This window comes from Dipodomys merriami, unplaced genomic scaffold (assembly GCF_024711535.1).
Source record: "Dipodomys merriami isolate MVZ:Mamm:240054 unplaced genomic scaffold, mDipMer1.0.p SCAF_97, whole genome shotgun sequence".
NCBI classification, from domain to species: Eukaryota; Metazoa; Chordata; class Mammalia; order Rodentia; family Heteromyidae; genus Dipodomys; species Dipodomys merriami.
This window is the reverse complement of record NW_027206590.1, coordinates 1536276-1562904: the sequence shown is the minus strand read 5'-3', so window position 1 is coordinate 1562904 and position 26629 is coordinate 1536276. Positions and strand designations below refer to the sequence as shown.

General features: G+C 38.1%; 1 protein-coding gene across 4 annotated transcripts in view; it reads right to left on the bottom strand.

Moving 5' to 3' along the window:
* Positions 1–246: 246 nt before the first annotated feature.
* The window catches only part of Ric8b (RIC8 guanine nucleotide exchange factor B), a 106222-nt gene continuing 79839 nt past the window's right edge, over positions 247–26629 (bottom strand). The window contains exons 9-13 of one of the 4 annotated variants that reach the window (XR_011370275.1): positions 16302–16421; positions 12591–12771; positions 8233–8371; positions 7386–7562; positions 1503–1638 (exon numbers count right to left, since the gene is read on the bottom strand). Coding sequence is in view for 2 of the 4 variants with exons in the window: in XM_070014437.1 (XP_069870538.1) it covers positions 1527–1638; positions 16302–16421 (232 nt within the window). In the remaining 2 variants the exon portion in view is untranslated. Of the gene's footprint in view, positions 1639–7385; positions 7563–8232; positions 8372–12590; positions 12772–16301; positions 16422–26629 lie in introns of all 4 variants that reach the window. The other 3 variants (XR_011370276.1, XM_070014437.1, XM_070014438.1) reach the window with 3 other exon arrangements.

The window sequence follows — 26629 nt, the reverse complement described above, 5'->3', positions numbered from 1 at the left end:
ATTTGGGACAGCTCCCTGTGCCCTCAAAAAAGGCCTTGTAAGACTCAATTTTTGATATGTTGCTTTGTCAGAAAAGTGACTTCTGGATACATGTTATTTTCACCAATTTTCCAAATACTTTGTCTCTCCTTAGAAAGGGCTAGGATGACAAGTGAGAAAATGGATGGAAAAGCACTTTCAACAAGCATGAGCTGTGAAATCGTATTTTTTAGCCCAGGTATGTATAAAGAAACACACACAGATGGCTAAATTGAATCAACCCCAATGTTTTATTTAATTTAGTTTTTAAAAGGCAGTGGTTAAGCACATTATCTATGTGTGTGTGTGTATATGTGTGAGTGTGAGAGTGTGTCACACTCACACATATACAGAAAAGGAAACCAAACCCTTTCAGCTTTAGCCCCTGATCAAGCTAGGCCCACTGTCTATTGCATGACTGCATTTCTACTTCTTCATCTGACCAATTCTAACAGTAAAAATAAACAGCATCAATCAGTTTAATAGTAACTATCCGTGTTTCTTTCTTTTTAAATAAATAAAGTTACCATTAAACTGATCACATATGTAGAAAGGGAGCACACACACACAAGCACACACATTGATCCCCATTTAACACATGACATGTAAATGACTGTTATGTACAAATGGGTACTGCTGACCCCACTCCCAGCAGAGGCCACCAAAGCACGCCCATTACTTAGGGCGCCCCATCATCTCTGCTGGGCTAGTGGATGTGTCTGCTCTTGGCACCCCAAGCTGACCTCAGAATGCACACTCCCGGTGCAATGATGCAGATGGCGGTCCAGTTCTACGGTACTAGTGTTCAGGAACGTAAGGGAATAATAAATAGGCATATGTAGCTGCCTGGAGCTAAACCATCATTTAGAACTCCTTCTAGGGAGTAATATATTCTGAAGTTGTAGCTACACGACATACAAACTTTTAGAGTGTAATTAAATTTGTAAGTCTGGGGCTCTGTGTGTGCTTGTGTGTGGGTTTCCATACTTCTATAAAACTGAAATGAAGAGTGGGACCAGGTTCACAGAGCAGCCGCTTGGCTTCTGTTCAGTCAGTCTGGACCTAAGGAATCCCTTGCCTCAGCCCTTATTTGCCAGCTCTTTCTGCTCTCCCATGCCTCTGGCTGCTGGAGAGACTCAGGAGGGCTTGCTCACACAAGTGAGGAAGGACATGGCTGTGTCTTCGGCTGGAATCTTGGCAACCAGGACTGCCAGACATGCCCAGGGCTGCTTTACAGAAGAAGTCCTTCGTTCCATCCTAATGAAATGGAATTACTGTTTCTGCTTCTAGCCCCTATAACTCTGCCTAACTGCAGCTCTGTATGAATGCCTCAATATCGCAGAAAACACAAGATCACCTCTTAAATATGCTGGATTCTCAATGAGTAAACCAGTTAACGTGTTTCTAGCCAAAGCAAGGGCATAAATGTTTTAGAGAAAAGATTCTCCTGGAGCTACAGAGAAAGGATGCCAATAAAAGCAATATTGAAAGTTGAGCAGGTGGCGCTTTTAGTCTGTGTCAGAGCTGGTTTCTTCGATGACAGAGTACTGGCTGAGTGCTTCCTCCAAGGGCGTTATTGTCCCATCAGGTTTCAGTCCCATTGGTTTAAGCAACTCCTCTCTGGAAAAAGAGATAAAAGAGAGAGAAAAAAAGTATTCACCAGCATCACACACACACCCCCTCCCCCGCCCAAATCCACATCCTTTTAAAAGGAAAAGTCTTTTAAAACCAAAGTATTTTCTCTAAAGCTCTCTCCTGTGTAATAGGAAAGATGAAAGGGGCATAGAAAGAAAAAGAGGAAGATAAAAGACTTCATTCACACAGGCCAAACCTACTAAGCCAATTAAAAAGTATGAAAAGTCAAGGTCTAAATGGGCTCAGGACAAGGAGCAGGTCTCTTCTGTTTTGCATAATATATATATATATATATATATATATATATATATATGTATATATATTTTCCTTTTGTGGATTCATTTTGTTTCTGTTAAGTCCAAGCTGCCAAAATTTCACCTGCCCTGGACATCGATGGCTGATTTGGCAACTATCTATTTCATCTAATGGTTAAGTCTATCAGATTTGATTTTGCTTCTACAATCTCTAGTGATACATAAGGCTTGTTGATTCATTTCAAATCAGTCGGCCTTCCCCAACTTTTCTTTCCTTTTCTCTTTCCTTCTCCTTTTTGTTTAAAACACCATTGCTTTTGTTTGTAGCAGTTTAATTATGGGATTGACAGCCATTTTAATCTCTTCAAAGCTCCCCAACTGCCTCTTTTCAGTTAATCCAATTATATCTACTCCACAAGTTACAGCCTCATCTAAAGATGATTAATTATTGATTAAGCCAATCAGAAAGCATTAGGAAAGATTTATTTAATCTCTTCACAGGCCTTTATTTATTACATGGAGATTGTGGTGAATGTTCCTGTTAAATTGCTAACTCCATTCCTCCTTGTACCCCAAAAGGTCAGAAGTGTACATAAGAGGGTCCTTACAGAGGCTCAGTAGCTGCTTAAAGTTATTTCTCACAGAGTGGGCACCACTCCCCGCAAACATGATGGCGCAGCTGTGATGCTGGTGAGATGAGGAGTGAAGGGAAATGACATTTCCTTCCTGCTGCCAGAGGCTAGCACAGACAAGGACTTTCTCCAGGGAAGGCAGGAAGGGGCAGCCACCTCAACTATGTGCTGTTAGACACATCAAAACCTGGGCTATGTGAAGACAGCTCAGTGATCATTGGTTAAGCCAACAGAAGCCTAAGCAAGCAGCTCAGGGTACCACCAGAAAACAACTTCCAAGAATCTGAAAGTCCAAAAGTCTATTTGGAAAATTTGAATGACTGACTGGCTAAAAGCTGAGACTCTTGAATGTTATGAAGTAGAAAATGTGTTTCCTGATTAAGAAAAGGGATCAGAATCATAAAGTCTAAAGCTAGAAGGAAGGGACCTCAGAGATCATCTAGTCCAACCCCCTTCTGTAGTAAAGGAAGCTAAGTGACTTACCCAAGGTCATTAACCTAGTGGCAGGGCTGGAGCTGGAACACAGCTCTCCTGAATCCCAGCCATACCTGCCCTAACTAACTGCACTGGAGGTGCACCCCTGAGTTCATCTGCTTGATAGCTAGGTGACAGGATGTGTGTATTGTACTGGGCAGGAAAGCAAGACTAGGTGCAGCCACTGCCCTTGATGAGTGGGCAAAACAAACACATGGAAAAGGACTCAGAATCTAAGGGGGATGTGCTGAGAGAATGACCACAACAGAGCACTATGGTGGCCCCCAGACCGAGGCCTGATCAAACTGTCAGGGCAAGGTGGGGAAGGCTACACAGGCCCAGGGCACATCATGCTTCAGGCCAGAGGCAGCATCAAAAAGAGTTCTGCACAGGCCCATTGCCGGTGGCTTAGGAGGGCCTCCTTTGACTGCATCAGTTCACAGGCTCAGGGAGGTAGTGGCAGGAGCTAAGGGTGATTTGGGATGTAAAAGTCAAATGTTTCAAATGCCAAAGTAAGGAGCTCAAGAATTTATTCTGTAAAGAAAATCAAACAGGGTTGTTGCCTTTGGTTAGCAGAGTGGTAGACAACACTGGACTAGGTGGGAGAGAGACTAGGAGCTCATTCTAACAGTATATGAGAGAGGAGACAGAGCTGGACTGTGGCTGAGGTTGTGGGAAGAAAATTCAGTATGTCTGAGGCAGATCTGATGGCTCAGTGGAAGGGAAAGACACGTGGTAGTGTCCCTGCCACTTGAGTGCAGATGACCAAGGGGATGTGAAGCCAGACACAAGTTATGGAGTGGACTTGGGGGGGAGATGCTGGTAACTTTCAATATGAAGAGCTCGAATTGTCTTTATGACAACCAGGTAGAAATGTTCAGTGGAGAGTTAGAAGCAACCTGTTTCCATTAAAAACTTCTTTCTAGCATGGATACACATTACCCTGATATAGTTTACAATATGCATATTCCTAGTTTTCATTGATTGTGCTGAGTCTTCATGATGCATTCTAAAAACTGATGCAAAAGAGAACAAGGTTAACCTGCTGGGAATAAAATACTGAGGGACAAGATCTTGATCTCAAGGTGTGGTGGTGCATACTTGTAATCACAGTACTAAAGAGATGGGCAGGAGGATTGAGAGTTTGAGGCCAGTGGGACTCTGTCTCTCAAAACAAACAAACAACAGCAGAAAAGAAAAAAAAGAAAAAAAAAAGATTCTAGGGTTCAGAGGGGTTGGTGCAATTAGGGTGGGCGGGGTGGGGTGGGGGCTGCAGATGAGGGAGAGGCAGAAGTAGGACTGGCAGGTGGGATTAGAGGCGTTCTACCAAGGATAGTGATGAACTGCTGGCTGGACATGCCGCTATCTGCCAGATGAACTGATTACAGCTGCTGCATCTCTTTGGTAATAGGATAATTCTGGGGCTAACCACCAATTTGTATGCTGTACCTAGCACTTCCTCATCTAAACCCAGGAGTACTGTTTTAAAATTAAGTCTACTGGCTCTATCCTTATTCTGTAGTCCAATTATACCTTGGGGGGAAAAAAGAATATCATCGTTTTATAGCAAAATTGTGGGAATTCATTTATAGAATAAAGGGCTTGATATTTTGATTTTCACTTGTGAACTATTCTTCTCAAGTTCTTTTCCTCCCTTGTGCTTTTTTTTTTTTTTTTAAATCATCCTCTATTACAATGGATGCTCCAAAGGAATGAATTCTCTTTTTCCACCCGTCTCCATACCAGGATTGGGTATATTGGCAATTCTGAAGGAAAGGCATCAGTGAAAACTGGCCTCATAATCATGCATCCATGCAAATAAATTAAGGCAACAATGTGATGTCAGGAGAAGCAGAACAAAAAGATCTGGAGTCAAGAAGTCTCCATTCCTGACTCTTCCACTTACCAGCTCTGTGTTCTTGGGCAAGTCTCTGAGCCTCATTTCCCCATCTGTGAAATGGGGATCATGATAATACTAGGTTTACCTACGTCTTGGTGATAATGTAAGAAGGGGCAGTTTGATGGTAGTAATGACAGCAATAATAATGTAGATCAAAGAGTTCCATGAATTGTATAGGAATCAAGTGTTTATTATTATAATGTAGTGTAGCAAAAAAGCACGTATCAGTTTGGGTTCTAATTTGAAATCTACCAATCTCTGCCCTAAGACCTTGAGTGCTCTGAACTCTGGCTTCCTTATGTGTAGAATTAGGGCAGGAATACTCACCTTACTAAGTGGGGTCATATAAAGGATATGAGACATCTGCAGTGTGGTGTAATGGCTGGGAGATAGCTGGGACCCACAACTGCATTACTATTCCGTACGTGCTTAGAGAAGGCTTCTCAAAGCTAGTTAGGAATAAGTGGCAAAGAATATGCAGAGAAAAATAAAAGACAAGGTCCCTGTCCTCAAGAAGCTTTTAGTCAGTTCAGAAGATAGAACATATACACATACACACACATTAAACAATACTGAAAGAATTACAGAACAGCAGATCAACAAGCTTGAGATGATTAATAGGCAGAGCCCTGCTTTCCCTAAACTTGACGGTTCATTGATCTACTTTTACCACACCTGAAATTTGTTTAAAGGATATTTCCTGTCCTGTTTGGTAACAGGAGAGGATCATTTACTGACCTTGGACTGTTCTCTATGGATCCCAGGTTTATTTCACATACTCCCCATACTAACTCTTTTGATTTTCCTAATTAGCAGCCAACACATCCCCAAATGAAATCTTTGATACACAAACGCAACTCCCACTGCTTTATCATCTGTTTGAATCTAGAACAGCAAGATGGGGACAGAACACCAAAGCAACGTTCCTTCTTCAGTCACATGGGCTCTGCACATGTAGGAGGGACACAGGAGACAGGGACGCTGACTACAGGCTCCTTGCAGGAGGTGGACCTGGGGCCAGATTGTAATGGTAGTGATGGACATGGGCTCACGGGAAGCAAAGCATCCCAGAAGCAGAATTAGTCAAGCAGAGGCACAGAAGCAAAAGTTAGTAGGGTGCAGGGATTAGCAAGCAGGCTGGCATGGCTGAGGAAAAGGAAAAAGAAAGCTCAAAAGAGATAAGAGGTACGAAAGAGGTTCTGAATGGAGACCTTAAATCTGAGGCTGAGGAATCTAGATTTGAGTATGAAGGTATTTTTGCCTTCTAGTTGGAAAGTCCCTCCTCCCACTCCATTTAAGAATATTATTGAAAATAAATGTCCCTACAACGTTTGAAAGCTATGAAACAACACTGCTGCTATATGAGCAATATGTCCTATACTTTAAATATTCAATTTTTGTATACCTGTATGTCTAGCACAGTGCCTTAGACGGGAGAGGTTAAGCATTTGTGAGCTAATTATATTCGCTATCATCTTCCATATTCACAGAGAACAAGCACATCTCTTATGAAATCCTAATAGCTGTGAGCAAGCCATTAAGATAAGTCTGTGGGTAAAAGATCTTTTCTCAACAGACATAGGAGTTAACATTTCAGAGGAGATTCTGAATGATATTTTCCAGGGACTTGTTTTCTACCAGACTGTGAGCAGCTGAGAGCAGAGTCCAGGTCTTATCTCTTATCTGGCTGTAATCTGCCAGTCTCACGTAGAGGAAGGACAGAGCACATAGTAGGTGTACTATACATGTTCAGTGAAAGAATACAGTACATGGGTTGTGGCACAAATGGAGAATGTAGAGAGCCATTTGTCAGGATTCGTTCTATTATTCTGACCCTTAATTATTGTCCTTGAGGAGTCAACGTCATCTGACAGTTCTAATGGTCCAGCAGAAGTCAGACTTTCTCCATACTCGAATTCCCAGCCATTAACTGATACAGACCTGACTTTTTATGTATAGGACATTAAGGGATCTAGATTGCAGCCTCAGATATTCTACAAAATTGCTGTATGTCCTTGGGCAAGTCATTTTGCCTCTTTTGGCTATAAAACAAAGGGTTGGACAAGATGATCCCAAACTTTCTATACTAATTTTAAGAGTCTATTCTAAGCCTTTGTTTCTAAATCAAGATACTCTAAACCCAAGAGTCGAATGTAGCATCCAACTTGTCACTGACATACACTAAGACCACATAACCTTTCTGCAATCTACCAGCAGATGATTAACATGATTACATAGGTAAATCAAAGCAATGGCAGGTGTTACACAGAGGGACACAGATTCAATCATGGCCCACAACAGACAGGCCATTTTATCAAGAATTAACTTTTGATGCTCAATTTATGGCGGTCCTATCTAAAAAAGATGGCTCGGTGTCATATCTATGAATATCATGATAAAATGGAAATACTATATATTAAAATGTATATCAGGATTAAGATATTCACATTGCAATGACTCCTTCATACTTACCTTCAATGCTATACACAGGCCTTAACATAAGTTAAGACTGCCCTCGTTATCATCAAAAAGTACAGTGATGTCTACTGGATAAAGAGCCCATTCTAGGCACTGTGACAGTATCATGGCGGGCTTCTCATCTGATCAGGCATCTGGCCAGGGAAGAGATAAGCCTCCAAGAACGTTCAACTGGAACGAAACATCATTTAGAAATTTGATCTTACTAAACGATAAGGAACCATAATCTCTAAGGGCTTGGCCAGACAAGAGGACACAGATAAAGCACGTCCAAGAAAGGAAACCCTATTTTGCCCCAGTCTAACCCTTGGGATGGTTAATGGAAAAAAACAAACAAACAAAGAACAAAACAAAAAACAACTTTCTTAAAGATCTAGGGATGGGACAATATGGGATTTAGACATATTTAATTTTTTCTGTTCTGCTTTTTTCTTTCTTTCCCCAGATATATTTTAACGTTTTCCTGAGTCACCATTTTTCCTGTAAGTATGGTACTCTGGGATGCCTGGGCTTATATGACTTCTCAGAACCTTAGAGCAGTCACACTTTTTAGGGCTTCTGTCCTATGTGACTCTTTCCCCACAAATGACAGTGCAGTATTGGGGCTCAAATACTAACATACCCAATTGCACATTATAGAGTAGGTCAGAGATGTGTATAAAACACCTTACTTGACCTGGAAGCAAGAGACTACTCGTGCTCACAGCACATGTGTTTGTGCAGGACAAACAAAGCATTCAATTCAAGTGTACTTGTTGAAAAACAGGACATAATTAAGCAGTTGGTAAAATGCATTCTTGTTTCCCACTTGCAGATCTCCCAAGAGTCCCTTCGAATTTACCTATACGAGTTTCAGCTTCCCGCTTGACACTTAGCTTGATAACGACTCAAAAATCATTCCCTTGTTTTCAAGGGCTCTTCTTTCTTGTCTGCTCTGTGTACTACAGGGCAGTATTGACACATGGAATTAATGACAGGGTCTGTAATGAAACAACAGTCATGCAAACACCAGTCTGCTCTTTTGATAAAACAGCATTCTAGAGACCTACCTATTCACCTCCCTCTAATTGAGTACTGCATAACAGTTCCGATCCTTTTATGTAACGTATTTTGTTCTGTGGTCAGAAGAGAAGAAAAAAGGGGGAACCTATGAAGCACTGCTTCCTTCAATCACCGCTGATTAATTCTCTGTTTTTAATGAGGGTGGCTGCTATTTAGGCAGGTTCTATTACATACTTGTTTTGTGACTTTTGTACAATGTCTAACAAAACCCAAGACAGGATAATTGGGAACCATTTCTTTGGTGCAGGGATTCTTGCTCTTAATGTAAGGTTGGCTTGGAAAAAAGAACCATGAGGTTTTAAATTAGCCATTTCATATTTAATTTCTTTTTGCATCTGAAAGATGTGATGAGAAATTAGTATATAAATAAAGGATTTTAATTAACATAGACCTTTTCCAAAAAATGTCTGCTAGAACAGAGACTGTGATAGCCCAGAGAAAGCAGCTCCAGTGTCTTGGCTACAATTCCAAGTCTAGGAGGATACCACTGGAAGATTCATAATCCACTGAAGTACCCCGAATTTCCCAATAACTTCTGATATCTTCCTATAGTATACATAGTATACTATATAGTAAACATTTTTTTTTTCATGGACATTATATAACCTTTGGGACTAACAGGTTCAATCAGATACTGTGAAAGTATCTTTAGGGTTTGAACCCTGTTCTTCATCTTGAATCTAATGGCTTACTGGTTATCCTAACCTTTCCCCAAGCCACTAACTCGGCCAGGAGAAGTATGGTAGCTTTTCTATGGCGAATTTGAGGTCTTTATGCCCCATCATTTAAAACGGTTCTTAATCTTTCCTCTGTGCTCAACATTGCATTTTGGGATTGATTATGATTAGGAATGTAAAATATGCCATGCAAAATCTCATTCTGAAGACAAATGTTTGTGGAGTGTTACCCATATCACTATGCCAGTCCACTTTGTAAAAGTGGTTGAGAACTGTCTCATGAGAAAGCCTTTTTAAAGTTATGTTTTTATTGATGTGATTAAACAGATGAAGACACTGATTTTTCTTTCTTTTTAAAACAACCAAAAAGTCCTGTATTAACAGAACCATAGAAACTTGACCAGTTTCCTTCATAACAAGATGGTTTTTAAGAAATATGCTATTTACTTAGCAGTTGGCCTGATGTTTGATATGGAAGAAAAAGTGGGGATACATGATACACATCTTCTCTAAATCTTAATTCGCTTTTAAGGTAAATAGGTTTACTATTATCTCTAGTGCGTTCTTTCTATTTATTTTAAAATTAGGAATCTTATTTAAAGATACTTTGAATGATAAACTTTTGAGAGCTGTTGGTAATTTTACAAAATAGCATAATATCTGCACTTGTAAATTTTGAACTGTGTCCTAGTGCTATTAACTACATGCCTGACTTTGGGATAGTCATTTAATGTTTGAGAAGTTTACTCCTTAAAATACCTTTTATCCTATTAAATTCATAGGGCTATTCTTAATCATTGACGATAAGACATGGAAACACTTTTTTACATTTTATATTAGTCTATTATTCTCATTTATGTTAGAAGACTTCATGCAAAGCTTAAAAATTTGCTATCTATCTCATGTTATAAAAATGGTTAAGAAAATATAGAGAAAGAGATTAGGGGTAGTACTGGAAGAACACAATTTAGTTTTCTCCTAAGTTGATGGTGTTTTTTATTATTTTTTTGTAATTTACTGATAGAGTTTTCTACCCTGCCATCCAAAATAACAAAATCAATATTGAGATCTGATCTGCATGCCAATGGACACTGTTGAATAAAGTAGTAAAAACAGAAGTTCTCTGCCTTTCCCAATCAAGAAGATTAAAGTTAAAGGAAGAAGGTATCGTAAAACAGCCAATAGCCAGTGGAGAGTACAATGATTTCATGTTTCTCTCATGGTCAAAGCACATTTCAGATAGAGCTCAAAGTGACTATTACTTCAATAGAGAATCCAAAGGTAGCATGACAGTGTACTCAGGTATCTATCCATGGTCCTCTATAAGTAAAGACACACTATACCAAACTAATCCTCTCCTGCCTCTAGAAGGGACTATTAAGCTGAGTCCAAGCACAGTTAACTGAATTTCCAAGCAACCTTACAGCGCATGTTGTTGTAATAGCAATATAACGCAAGCCATGATGTAAGCCATATGTGTATGTATATTAAATGTTCTAGTAGCCATACAGAAAATGAACAGCTAAAATTAATTTTAATGGTATATTTTATTTAATCTGTATGTAAAAATATTTCAACAGGCATTCCATACTAAACAATTAATGAGATAGTTTATATTCTATCTGGTACTAATCTTTGAAACTTGGTGAGTATTTAGTTTATATTCTATCTGGTACTAATCTTTGAAACTTGGTGAGTATTTTAGACTTGGAAGATATCCCAATTCAGATTCAACACATTTCCAATGCTTAAGGATCGTATATGGCTAGTGGTTATCAAAAAGGCAGTGCAGATCTAAAGGTTTCCCCCCCCAATGGAAGCTATTAATTTCTTTACACTGTCATACCTACAATAGATCTTACAATGCTTTAAAAATTGGATCATGTTTGTAAAATATACCTGAAAAACATTTCCTCACAAACCTAGGTTTTGTTATCAGTTCCTTTTAGTTAAGAGTAAAACCCTTATTTCAAAGTCATAAGCCACTTTTAAAATGATCATTGGATTAAAAGGAACTATTCTTGTTTTTGATGCCTGCATTTATTAAGAAAGTCATGTCCCAAATATCATTATGGATGAAATAAATCACAACTATTGGCCAGGGAGTAGATGAGAGAAGGGGAAAAGAACAATTATTATTTACATTCATATGTAGATTTTTGATGGCAGAAATGTGCCTTGCTGAAACAGTGATGGAATAAGGGTGGGGTAGAGAAGACCAATCAATTCTGATTTCTAAGGAAGTCAAAACAAAACCAGGCTTGCAATATGACTTCACTTGGTTAGTTTAAGCTGTAGTCACCAGTGCATTCTCCCCTGTTCTGGAGGAGGCCATCCTAGCTGGGAGTTGTGTAGCTCAGGCAAATGCAACTGTAATAAGCACACTGCCATTTCTCAACAGCATAAAATCCCAATTCTAATGTATCTTTCTGTATCTCTTTTGGCTGTACTGGAGTTTGAACTCAGGGCCTCAGGTTTACTAAGTGAGCTCTCTTCTCCATGAGTTATGCTCTTAGCATTTAGCCATTTTTCAGATAGGGTCTCTCCTTTGTTCAGAGATGGCCTGTGATTGTGATCCTCTACCTCTGCCTCCCATGTAGTTGGGATTACATCTGGTTATTTGTATCTCTTGCTTGACTTTAGGGGCCTTTTATTCTCTTTGTGGTGGAAGGATGTGAACTCAGGGCTTTGTGATTGCTATCTATGCAAGGCATTCCACCACTTGAGCCATCCATCCAGCCTTTTTTGTTTTATTTTTAAAAATAGAATTTTATTGTTATTATTAAGGTATTATACAGAGGGTTTGCTGCTTCATATGTCAGGTAAAGAGTACATTTCTTTTTGGACAATGTCACTCCTTCCTTTGCTTTCTGCTTTAGTTATTTTTCAAGGAAGGTCTCATGTTTTTGCCCAGGGCTGGCCTCAGACTAGTATCCTCCTACTTACAGCCTCTTGCATAGTTGGTATAATGGGCATGTATCACTATACCTGGTTTATAGACCGAGATAAGAGCTTTCTTACTTTTTGCTTGGGCTGGCTTTGAACCATGATCTTCCCCATATTTCCATCTCCCAAGTAGCAGGGATAGCAAGTATGGAACCACTGCACCCAGAATAGAGGCTCCTCTTTTTCCCCCAAGTTAGAATAGAAAAGAGACCAAGGTAGAGGACAGGAAAATGTCATCCCTTTTCTAGTTCTACTCTTACATTATAAATGTCATATGAAGTTTTTTGTGATCCTATACCTCAGGCCTTAATGCTTGGTTTGATAAGTATTATAGTTATTATTTAAGAAATCATATACTCAAATATTTAAATTATCCAGCTATGGCCCAAAGTACCTTATAGAATTCCTTTTTATCCTTGAACTTTATGAAGTCTGTCCAAGAAATTGAACTTACAAAGTATACTTCAATGTTTTAAACCACACAGGCTCTTTTATAGAGCAAAAAGCCTCTGACCTTTGAATCTGGAGGTCAGCTGTTTTCATTACTTCATCCTCCCACATTATTTCATCTAGGAGAACCACAGGGCATGAAGCTGTGCTAGAAAGACACGATGAGATATACAGGGTTCCAATGGCTCTCCAGCGCTACAGACCTCCAAGTGCATTATCAATTCCAATGTAAGGGGCATAAACACCTGTCACAAATATAATTTTTATACTGAAAAATACTACATAGTTTAGAATATTATTAAGTCTATTTTCAGTGAGAAGAAAGTATCTGAAAACTATCTTTCACAGTCTTTACAAACCTAGTGTATATAAAGCTGTTAAACTACTTGGGACAATAGCTATGTTCAGCAGGAAGGCAAACTTTGGTAGTGATTAGCACCTATACCCTACACCAGACTCAGTAACAGTATGACCAACCTTAGTTGTCATTTTGGTAAGTGCTTTGGCATGGGCCACTGGTGTGGGTCCTTCATATCTGCCCTCCTACGGATGGAAAAGAGGAAGGGTCTAGTGTCCATTTGTTGGTCACATCACCTCCAACTCTATCCTTTACTTGCCTGCCTTTCAGTTCAGGTGTGGGACAAACTGGTTTCATTTTCAAGAAAGGAAGCTAACCAGACAAAACTACAGTATATTCTTAGCACACTAAAGACTTAGTTGAGTGCAGAACTTATTAGACTGACAGCTGAGGGAACTAGTAAACAGTACAATGCTGAGAGGACGATTAGGTAGTGTTCTGGCAAACACTATTAACAGACAGACACAGTAACACAGTAGACAGAGCAAAGGCCTTGAGTTATGGAAAATGAAGATCCTAGTCTCACTTTATAAACTCTCAGATGGAAATGGATTATCCTTAGACATTAGCTTGGAATGTTTTAGGAAATTTTTTGTCCTTGCTTTTTCCACTGATAAATCAGGTAATGTATCATTATTCTCAAACTGAGTTTTTTGTTTTTTGTTTTTTTTGGAAGAAAGATACAGTATGTGAATATCAAAGATTAGTTGACAAGATTAAATTTCCCTCTACTGTAATGGACCATAATTTTTCCATTTTTCTATTAAATATCTTGTAAACCTCAAGGGTCAGCAGAAACTGCTACTACCCTCTCTGAACCTGAATCATCTAGACAGCATTAGCTGCTCTTTTTCCTGGGTACATAGAGATCACCATAGACTTCATTTTATCATGATGGCCTTTCTTTGTGTTCTAGAATAGATTACAGCCATTTTTGTTTTTCCCAACTAGAACGTGAATTTTCCGAAGGCAGAGACTGTCATGTTCACTTCTGAATCTCCCTTGGTTCCTAGCAAAGTTCCTAACACAGTAGCTACTTCATAAGCATTCCCTGAACTGTGCTGACTTTAGTCTACTTTGGCTTTATGACACCTTGTTTTTTAACCTCAAAAAACCCCGAAAAAGCAGAAAAAAAGAAGAGAGATGAAAGTTAAGACTAATGAGGAAAATAACACAACAAACAGGTAAGATGCATAAAGAATGGCTCCATTCTTTGCATTCCTGCTTTGGAATGCTCACTGCTGATGATCATATAATATGTTCATTGACTGTTATTAGTGAGAACACACACAAAGGCAGACAATGTAAAAATCTACCACAGATCATGCGAAAAGTCTATGAGATTTAGGACTATTCTCAAGGTTACCTTTTCCTTCAACTTTAAGGGTAAAAGTAGTACCATCAACATTTCATCTATACTGGCAAAAAATCAGTATCACTCTCAGATTGAGTTGATGATCTGCTGGGAGGTTTTTGGGGGGATATGCGTATACCTTTGTAAGTTGTGTATTTCAGACTTGATGTTGGTATACTTATTTACTGACAGTGTCTAGAATACATAGATTCCTCTGAGATTAAAGGGAGGACACAGTACTTCCGTTTTCTGTGCCTGTAATGAATGGGATGCTTAATGAAATTGGTGGTGCCTCTTATCAGTAAGCCAAGAATCCAGATTTTATTGCATTATCTTAGGCAATCTGTTTCCCATCTTCCACTTTCCTAGCTTGGAGTTTACTCATCCATGACAATTAGGTCAGCTGAATAGCATCTGTGTTAACCTTTGGCAACTCATACTATTGATCAAAATATGAAACTTATCAACTTAACCAGTTTACAGTCCTAAACCACTAATATGGTCACTCAAGTTCTTGCTAATGATTCCTTCACCAGTTTCCCTTCAAATGAACTCTTGGTTCTCATCCTGACTTGTACTTAGTACCGCTGTGTTTTAGTAGCTATACCAGAAATTTCTGAAAGAAGGTCTTCAGAACCTTGTTAATTTTATGTATTTTTTGGGGGGATGGTGGTGGTGTTGGGGATTAAACTTAGGGCTTTATACACACTAAAAATGTGCTCTACCACTGAGCATCACCTCCAACTACCAGACCTTATTTTTATATATTTATTTAGAGCTTATTATTCTTCCTGGTCTGCCCTTTCAGTATCTTCTCTATGGCTGTTAATTCCTTCAGGGAAAGACCAATAATGTTTTAAGCAGTGTAAAGTAATATAATTTACAAACAGGCAAACATGTCTTTTGAAGACTATGAGCACAGTTCACTATGTATTCTATACTCAGCAAAGGGTGGGAATATTAAAGGGCTGACAGTCACAGAGTTCTAACATAGAACATAGACCATGATGCTGCTTATGTCCACACAACTTGTACCATGAATTACTACCATCATCTGCAAAAGCTTAGCCCTGGTTCTTGTCTATTTCTCCATTAACACTCCTGCTGAGAGCTTGAGTTTTATTCTCATGTACTTTATGATTAACCTTTATCTTTTTTTTAAAAATTACACTCCTTCTTGGGCAGGCTCTTTGGCTTTCCTATTCTAATTGCTACTTTTCTTGACTGAGGGATTTAGCCTTTATAGTTACTGTGAAAAAGGAGATGACCAGAAGAAATTCACCTTTAAGTGGTAGCTACCCCTAACACACAGAAAGCACTCATTCAAGATGGCTTAAAGGAGACAGTGATTCAATGTACAACTAGAAAATAGAGCAATTCAATGAAGTATGAAAGGATTTTTTTCCCTAGTAACTCCTTCAACATCACTACTTGATTGATTAGTATATACTTTATTTATTTTTCCAAACTGGCTATTTTTGACAGGCAAAAAGGTGTGAAGCAAGAAGGCAAGGGCATGTTGGTTTTAGAACCCCTAATTATATGAGTGCCTGCTTTTTTAAAATTAATGCTTTGATTGAGCTATTTCTTTTTACTTTTTCCTGTTAAGTGCACGAAAACTTAGAAGTCTTGGTTCAGCAGCAACCCAAAAAGCAGAACTGCAAACTTGCACATCAAAAATGAAAGAGGGAGGAGGGAAGCGCACCATGATTCGGAACAAAACCCCAAACAGACTAGAACAAAAATACAAGAAGCAGCAAAATCATTGACCCTAACTCAGCATCTTCAACAAGACAGGGAGGTTAGTTGGTTAAATATTACAGTGATCTAGTAGTTACTATTGGAACTTTGAGTGTTTAAACCTTTAAGAATGCACATCCGGAAGCGGCACATGTAGAGAAAACATGGTAGCCAAGAGCTATCTGAGCTACTACTGCCTGAGCCACCCTGCTCCAATCAACATAGATTTCCAGAGCTGCTGTTCTATGGTAACTCTCGGTGGGAGAGACAAGGAAATAGAACATTTTTAGAAACCAAGCAAAAAATGGATGGGAATACAATACCTGGAAAGTTTATCAAGCATGTTGACAAGTTTCATGGCTTCATATTCTTTTTGTTCTTCTGTCATTTCATCTATAGGGTTTGGCATTGGTTCCTCTAAATGACCAGTGATAAGATTAATGCTACAAAAAGAAAAAAAAGTTATGCTGTATGTTTTAAAATTATGCTCTTTCTATACTTTTTTGGTCCAAATTTTAAGTTACAATAAGAAAGAGTATAATAGCCAAAAATGGCAATAATTTAAATAGTAATTTTATGATATATAACTATGTAAGAATTCTTTTTAAAATTTGACTTTTAAGTTTACTTTGGGAAGTGGGCTATAGTTAGTGTTTAAAAAATTAAAAACTGACTTGCCAACTTTTTTTAAAAGGCATGATTGATTGCTTTTAAAAATATCAAATTTGATTGGTGCCGTTTGATAAATGTCCTTGGATGCACAACTTATTCATTAACTATAAGGGGACAAATGACTTCAAAGAAGGTAAGATGAGGAAATCTACTTTGTAATACAGCATAAAACGAATATGTAAAAAAAAAAACTGGAAAAATGATGACAGAAAGGCTGCAATCTGGAAATGAAAGCATGCCAATTTATCATCTCAGGAAATTAGTCCATTAGTGAGACCACAGATAAGTGTTTAAATAATAAAAAGATAAAGCAGAAGAACAATTTTAGTTAGATTTGATCTGTCCTGGATTTAATAAAAAAGGAATGTAAATCTAGCCCACTAAGAGACAAATAAACCATCTGAGCTTTCTAGAAATGGATTTAATAGAGTACTTATAATGAATACCTCTTACAAATTTTGTAGGAAGTTCTAATACCAAGTTACTTCTTTAAATTATAGCCATATATTTTTTTTTTACTTCTATTCTTTTTTTAGTCAATTGTGGGCTTGAACTCAGGGCCTAGGCGCTGTCCCTGAGCTCTTTTGCTCAAGGCTAGTGCTCTACCACTTTGAGCTGCAGTGCCACTTCCGGTTTTCTGGTGGTTTGTTGAAGGTAAGTCTCACGGACTTTCCTTCCCCAGCTGGCATTGGACTGTGATCCTCAGATCTTAGCCTCTTGAGAAGCTAGGATTACATGCCACCAGCATCCAGCCGTGGCCTCTTTTTCTTTCTCCTAAGGGTAGATAACTTTCAATGGCTGCTAAGTATAATTTAAACTTTTTTTTTTTTGAGCCAGTAACAGGTTATAGCGTTTTCTAACAGCTACCAAGTTTGGATAGTTTGTTTTTAATTATCAAAATTAAAATATCCTTGCAAGTAGCAAACTGTTAACCATGTGTTTAAGGTATAGAAACACGTACATTTTAAAAGTTCAGGCCTTCAAGATTAGCAGAGGAACCAGTGGGTCAAAGTATAACTAATGTGGGGTGTTGGAGCCTGGTTGGTAAACTGGAGAATAGTGCCAGTCTGCATGTGAAAAGACATCATGTGGGGCCAAAACAAAGACAATTGGGATCAAGAGGATCTTCTGGTGGCCAGTGTGTAACCATTTGAGACTTTGGCTTGCATGTTCCTTTCTTTGTTGACCTTTGCTTAATTGGAGTAAAAGCTACCCCACAGGGTACTGTTACCTAATTGCTTTAGATTTCCTTTCCTTTTTCTACATTATTTAAAGGCTACATGATATTCAAATTCTTATGGAAGGTTCAGTGCTCACCATCCTTAAAACCAGATTTAAAATCTGTGTTGTTATTCTTTCATAATTTAGAACTGTATTATTTTTTAAACTTGTTTCCTTTAGAAAACCAATATATAAAATAGGCAAGTGGAATTGCTCTGGCAAAAATGAAGATAGGTCCAGTTAAAGAGAAGAAAGATTTCAAGAACTCATTTAGTGTGTCCCTTATCTGACTACCTTAAGGCATTTTCAGGAACTGTCAAGTTCTGAAAACCCTCCCACAGAATAGTCACTGATTCTTAGCCTTAGATATAAATAAGAATCACTTGGGAAACAAAAACAAAAAGGTTGGGCCTTATCTTCATTCAACTAAATCTGCCTGCCTATTAAAGGTTTCCAAGTGTTTCCAATACACAGTGAGGTTAAGAACCACTGACTTAGGAGTACCTACTTCAGATATTGCTATTTCTGTCCTTCTCATGAAGATTAAGGTGACCTCAAGTTAGAGGGCATCACAGAAATGCTGAATGGGTCTCCGCATTTCCTCAGAGTCAAGAACAAGAGGATTCAGACAAGACTTCTGAGAACTATGGATGTATATTCAGATGTCATAATGAAATGAAGTTCTACCACCCATCGACACAGCTGATAGGACATCTGTTTTTACTGGTTTCTCTTTTGCTACCTGAAGAATTAGAAATAAATTAAACAAATGTGCTTTTTATAGATATATATCCCTTCCCTAACAGATAGGCCTTCCAAGAAAGTTTAAGTGAAGGCAGATATATAACCACCATGTTTCTTTCCTACTGAAGAGAAAACTTCTCAAATTCAGTGGGGGATATGTGATTAGAAAAAATCAGATCTGTAGGTTTTTTCAGAATATAATGACATTAGCACAAACTGCCATGTGCCTCGTGGAAAATCATGTGTCAGGAGGCTACACTGGTGCTATTATGGAGTGTACATAGCACCAAGGTCAGATATAAATTCCTGGGTTAGGACGTTCTTATTCTTTACTTGCTTATCTTAAAGGAGGTTAGTGGAAATGATGTTCCTTTTCTATAAGCTGACCTCAAATCCTTTGGCTGGTAAATGGCTTAATGGCTTGCTCTGGAATGAGCTATTAAGTAACAAAATGCCTCTCTGGACATGAAATCTGCAGCCACTGCTTCTTACAGAGTAAGAACTCATCCTTCACCCACAAAATAAAATACTTTAACCCTGCAAAGTCACTTCAGGAATCCAGAATTCATTTAAAAACACATTTCTCCCTCAATGCATAGAAGAAAATAAACAGATCCATATAAAACACAAGAAAACAGATCCATATAAAACACAAGACACTGAATTGTGCCACTTATGGGAAAAAATGCAGTCAGCCCTGTCTCTCTTCCTGATCCCTCTTTCAAACCAGACTTTTACGTAGTTTTCCTCCCGAAGAGGAAGAAAAAGAATTCACCATAACGACAACAATGTAAGGGTCCATCAAATCCATTACCTGGCACCATTACCAAATACCTGGTGGCACCTTTACATCACACAGTATAGTCTGAGACTTAGCTTTTTAAGTTTCAAGATCTTACTTAACACTATGAAATTCTGGGGTTATTTTATTTTATGTCAAAACCCTGAGCCTAAAGTAGGTAGACATTTTATTGGGTAGTTATATTTATCATGATTTCTTCTATCTTGTCTCTGTTACATTCTCCCATCTAGCGCTCCAATACTATGATTATTTATATCAGCTAATTTGTGACAAACAAGTGTCTAAACTCCTGTGGAAACCTCATGAAACATTTTACTACACAAGATCATTATATGAACTGACAACGGTTATAGGCCTCATAACAAAGAAATGAGCAAATGAACAGATGTTTTGTAAAAGCCCCCAAATAATTTCAAGGCTTTCTTCAAATTCTTGCCTTTTTTCTCTTTTTGTAAGCCAATATCAATAGCCATTGAGCAAAAAACAAAAACAAACAAACAAAAAACTCCATACAATGTTCCTTAGCTGTGAATTAAAATTAACTTCAATCTTTAAGAAATGTGGCTTAAATTGTACTTAAACCCTCTGGTACAAGAAGGGACTTATAGGGGTAGATTGGGAGGGATGGATGAGAATGTTGAAAGGGGTAACACTGATCAAGATGCACTGTATTTATAAACTGCTTTATTGAATGGCAACTCCCAAAAGTCAATAAACTTTTTTTTTTTTTTTTTAAAGAAGAGGCCAGGTGCTGGTGGCTCATGCTTGTAATCTTAGCTACTTAAGGAGACTGAGATATGAGGATTATAGGTGGAAGCCAGCCTGGGCAGACAAGTCCCAGAGTGTGACTCATCTTGAACTACTCAAAAACCAGCTGTAAGTTCAAGCCCCAGAACCACCACCACAAAAAAGGGGGAGGACTTTTTATAAAGCAGGAAAGGAAAAGAGGGACCTAAGCTAAGAAGGGATCTCAGCTACGCAATTCCATTGGCTGACTGCCATGTGAGAATATAGGCCCTATCTAAACTTTCAATGTTCCCAAAGAAGCTAGAATCCAGATTTTCATCCAAAACATCTGAATTATAAATGTTAGTAAGTGATTAAAAATTTTAAAGAGATACTTACATATAAAATAGCAAAGTCACAAACCAAATACCAAACACTACATGGGGCAAACCAAATAAAATGTATTTGCAGGCTAAATCTGGTTTACATGCTAATAGTCTTGCAACCTCTAGGAAAGGGACCAGGAATCCCTGACATTTTGTAAGCCAGGAAAGAAGGGAGCAGGTGTGTGAGAAAGAAGATGCTATATAAGAATGAAGCTGAATATGTCTTTCCAGGACACACCTCCTCAAGATTCTTGGCTTCCTTCATCCAAATAATACAAAGAACAAGTAACAATATCCTGCCTTTCTTTTTCTTTTTTCTCTTCACATCCTGATTTTCTTGGAATTCCATGCCCTGAATATACTGCTCTTTAAGTAGATGTGGAGATTGATGAAACGCAGTTACCACGGTATCCTGATCCTTAGAAAGGGCTGATTGACTCAAAAACTCAACTTACTCAAAAATTAATTCATCTAGCAAGCACTTACTACATTTAAACTGCCGACTATGCGGTTTAAATACTCGACATTACTCCCAATGAACAAAAACAGATTCAAAGAAAGTCCTCTTCTCTCAGAAGCTTATCTCAGACTTACTGAAATAAGGAAGCCTGTGACATGGTAAAAGGCATAAATGTGGTGACAAAACTGAGCACTGGAAAGCAGTGTGGAGTGGAATTGGTAAAGTCAGGAGTACTACCTCTTCCTAAGGGACTTGATGGACTGCATTTAGGAGGTAAGTGAGCACAACTTGAAGGAGGTAAGCGAAGAAGCCACAGCGTCATCTGGAAGATGCTAAGTACTCCACACAGGTACATTCAGTGCAGAGCGTCAGGCAGGAGACTATCTAAAGTATTTCACAAGAGGTCAAGTGGTGAAGACTTTGGTGTGCTGACCACAGTACACCACTGTCCAACACTTTGGATTTCAGTCACTATAGAGGTTTGAGCAGTTGACATAGTCTGACATATTTCATGAGGATCACAATGACAGTTGTTGAAAACAGAATGAGGAGGGTCAAAGGCAGAATCAAAAGACCCTTTAAAAGGAAAATAAAGATCCTGGAGGGTTAAAGGTATGGCCCAGTGGTAGAACACTTGCCTAGAATGCTTGAAAGGCCCTGGTTTGATTTTCTCAGTACCAGGAAAAAAAAAGAAACAAAAGAAAAAAAGGATCCTAGGGAGAGAGGGAAAAAAAACCACATTAGCTTAGAAATACTGCAATAAGAGATGTTAAAATTCTGAATATATTACAAATATTGAGCTAGAACTATATAACAGATGTATGTATGTGAATTTGCTGAACTGGAATGAATCAGGGATATTAAGAATATAAATACAATTTTCTCCCCTGATTGTGGGGCCTGAACTCTGGGCCTGAGTGCTGTTCCCCAGATCTTCAGCTCAAGGCTAGTGCTCTACTACTTCAGCCACAGCGCCACTTCTGGTTTTCTGGTGGTTTATTGGAGATGAGTCTCATGGACTTTACTGCCCAGGCTGGCTTTGAACTGTGATCCTCAGATCTCAGCCTCCTCAGTAGCTAGGATTATAGGCATTAGCCACCAGTTCCCAGCTAATAGATACAATTTTGGTTTTTATCAAAGTAAGATAACTGCAAGTTCAAGTTTCTGAGATAGGGAAGCTAAATGAAGGTCAAAATCATCTCTCCCTCTGGTTTGCTTTGAGGTACAACATAACAGCAATTAAATCACAAGGGCTGACTTCATATCCCTTAGGACAGCTATTAAAAACACAGCAACACATATCCCTTGGGAAATATCAAGCACTGTGAGGCTATAGAGAAAAAGAAACCGCTGTACACTAGTTATCTATGTAAAATATTATAAAGTCTCTGCAAAACTACATGGCAGTCTACAAAAATCCAACACTCAACCACCATGTGATCCAGCAGGAACTTGATTGGATATTGCAACATTCTGGTTCAGAGGCATTATTCACAGCAGCAAAATGAAGGAATCAACCCAAGTGTCTGATGGATGAATGGATAAACTGTATGGCACATACTATTCAGTCCTAAAGTGGGGAAAAATTGATACATGCTGTAACATAGGCGAACCCTAAACACATTCTTAGAGAAAATAGCCAATCTCAAAAAAGGACAAATATTGCATATGATTCCAAATATATAAGGTTTCTAGATTTCATACAGACAGATCAGTGGTTACCAGGGGCTAGAAGGATGGGGTACAGGTAGAGAGCTTCACTGGGGAGGATGAAAAAGTTCCAGAGAGAATGGTAATGATTGCATAATAGTACAAACATACTTAATACTGCTGATTTTACAATTAAATTTTAAGAGCATTTTATACCCCTTAAAAAAAGGCAAAGTGAACCTGGGTATGGTGTCCTTGTAATTTCAGTTCTAGGGAGGCTAAGGCAGGAGGATCATGAATTTGAGGCCACCCTAGAAATTGAGAGAACTCAATTTGTGTGTGTGTGTGTGTGTGTGTGTGTGTGTGTGTGTTTGTTGTGGGGCTTAAACTCAAAGGCTAGGAGTTGTTCTTGAGGGTTTTTGTTTTTTTTTTTGGGTCTGGTTGTGGGGCCTGAACTCTGGGTCTGGGCGCTGTCCCTCAGCTCTTCAGTTCAAGGCTAGCGCTCTACCACTTGAGCTACAGTGCCACTTCTGGCTTTTTTCTTTTTGCTTATGTGGTGCTGAGGAATCGAACCCAGGGCCTCATGCATGCAAGGCAAGTGCTCTACCACTGAGCCATCTTCCCAGCCCAAGGGTTTTTTTTTTTTTGTTCTTGTTGTTGTTGTTGTTGTTCAAGGATAGTGCTCTACCACTTAAGCCACAGCACCACTTCTGGTTTTCTGGTGGTTAACTGGTGATAAGAGTCTCAGAGACTTTCTTGCCTGGGCTAGCTTTGAACTGCAATCCTCAGATCTCAGCTTCCTGAGCAGCTAGGATTATAGGCATGAGCCACCAAAACCCTGCTTGAGAGAACTCAATTTTGAAAGAAGAAATACCACAAATGTTGGTAAATTTCTGGAGATAGCACACATGTAAAAAGTGGCAAGGGTTTTGTTTTTTACCAGGGTCTTTTAGTGATTTGAATTTAGACATATTTCAAGAATGCTTACAATAATAAATTCCAGTTCCTAGAAATGCAACTAAGTCCTATTATGCATAAATACATCATCACAATCCAAAATGGGCAAAGAGAAAAATCTTCAATTCCTGGTTTCTGATTTCATAGTGAGTCCCAAGGCAGCCTAGTCTACACAGACCTTATCTCAAAAAGCAAAACCAAACCCCACAAGAAGAAAAAGCAAAGCAATTTAAAAAAACCCAAACAAATCAAAAAATGAGTTTACTACTTTTGAACAACAATAACAACAGCAGCAGAATCCTCTAAACATCAGAAGCTCTAGAGTCAGACTACCTGTGACACTCGTGAACTGTTTACCCTGGACAAGTGACTTAGGTCTAGTTTCCTCACCTGTAAAATGGTAATAATTATTATACCTGAAAGACTTGTTGTGAAGATTAAATTAGGTAATATTTGTAAAGTTCTTAGAACAGTGTCTTAAACATATTAAGCACTCAGTAAATATCAGCTATGATTATTAACATAGCTGAGGCACTTCCTGAGAAATAGCAATGAAGAAGAGCTCCCATGCTCTAGGAAGTGATTTACTTTACTCAGTTGTCACCATGGATATGTAAATGCAATTTTCATTAACAACATCTAAGAATTTTGTGGGTTATTTTGGGGGGGGGGATCAGAGGACACTTAAAAGTGTGGAGGGCAGCTTCACTGGCTTTTCACTGTTTAGCCTCCCCTTCCCCCACCAGTCCTGGGGCTTGAACTCAGGGCCTGGGTACTGCTCCTGGACTTCTTTTGCTTGAGGCTAGCATTCTACCACTTGAGCCACAACACCACTTCCGGCCTTTCTTGTTTACGTAGTACTGAGGAATTGAACCCAGGGCTTTATGTATGCTAGGAAAGCACTCTAAACCACATTCCCAGCCCCAATTTTTTTTTTTTGAGTGGCTGAATCAGGAGTCTTTATAAAAGCCAGTGGACACATGTCCCCAAAAACTTGCAGCCTTAAATATACTTAGTACTGTTAGAAAACTGAGCCACAAGGGTAGCAGAGTGAAGGAAAAGCAGAAAAACAATCTCAACAAACCAGATCAACTCTAATGGAGCACTGAAGAGGGATTCCATGGTGACTCAAAGAGTCAGGAGGCACGAGGCATGGTGCCAGTTTTGTGGAATTTGATATAACTAAATCCAGACATGAAATATTGTGAAGAATTTCTGGTTTGTGAAAATGTCTCAAATAATTTGAAATTTACCATATAAACATAACAATGATTTTATATATTAAAAGTAGGCTTAATAATGAAACCATATCCTAATCCAAGTCTTTGTATTAGCAAAGAATTATTATAGTTATTTCTATACATGATATCATCCTTTCTTTTATTAAATATTTCCTAAATATTTACCATGTATCAGCCACACAGAATCTAAGACATATATATATATATATATACACACACACACACACACACTTACATGAAAATAAAAATTTATCTTAAAAAACACCAAATGAAAACTGTAGGACATCCTTGGGAACCTTAAACTAGATCTTTATCTCTTAATCTATACAAAAAATAAATCCACAATAAATCACAGATCCTAAATCTAAGATTTAAAACTTTGAAACTATTACACGACAACACAGGGAAAATAGGATGAAGTGTAAGAATTGACAAATGGTTGCATCAAATTGAAAAGCTTCTGTACATGAAAGGGAATAATCTTTAGATTCAAGAGAAACCCCACAGAATTAGAGAAAATCTTTGCAAAATATTCATCAGGCAAAAGGTTAATATCTATAATATACAACGAACTAAAAAAAACACAAAAAGAACAAATAATCCAATGAATGGGCAAATACATCAGACTGTTCTCAAAAGAAATACAAATAGCAAATAAATACACCAAGAACTGTTCAATATCCTTAGACATAAAGGGAATGCAAATCAAAACAACAGTCATTCCATCTCATTCTAGTTAGAGTGGCAAAAAACAATTAAATGTTGGCAAGTATTCAGATAAGGCCACGATGCAAATCAGTAAGATGGTTCATCAAGCAATTAAAAATAGAAATGCCATATGATGTTTCTATACCAGTTTTAGCATATATTTAAAGGAATGTAGTCAAGATATAGTACCAAGTGCCCCAAAACTGATGAGTGGGTAAAGAAAACATGGTACATATATACAATAGAATTTTTACTCAACCACAAAGAAAAACAAAATTATGTCATTTGCAGTAAAGTGGATAGAACTGGAGATCATCACATTGAATGAGGTAAGCCAAGTTCAGAAAGACAGATAATTATGTGTTCACTCCTACCTATGTGGAATTTAGACCTAAAATAATAATAATAATAATAGTAACAATAACAATGATATTACATAGGTGCTAAAGGGGAACTGTTTTAGGCCTGGGGAAAGTCAGTGAGTAGGAAAAGAGGAAACAGAGAAAGTGATGGGGAGATGAATATTTTAAGTATAATTATGTGTATGTGTGAAAAAAAAGTACAGTAAAACCCATCAAAAATTACCCAAGAGGAAGGATAAGGGAGGGCAACAGAGAGGGAAGTTAAGAAAGAGCACAAAAAATTCAACACATAACCTAAAATTAAGATAAGTAGGGAAGGTTAGGAGGGGTGGGTGAGAATGTTGAAAGGGGCGACACTGATCAAGATGCACTGTATTCATAAACTGCTTTGGTGAATGGCAACTACTTAAAGATAATAAAAACATTCAAAAATATTCACACAAAAAAGAAAAAGTAGCAGAAAAAGAGTAAATTGGATCAAAGTAAATTAGATACAAGTTGTAAATATCGCAATGAAGCCTTTGTACAATAATTTATGGTAACAAATTACTTTTTAAAAATCTCCAGAAAACCATCTTAAATGATAGTATCTATATAATTAAAGGACCTTTTAAATGTTGTCTGATAAGTTCTTTAAAAATGACATCCATAATATAAAGAGTAATATAAAGAGTATAGAAAATGAATGGTTGTGAATCTATAGGAAATAAAAACTAGAGAAA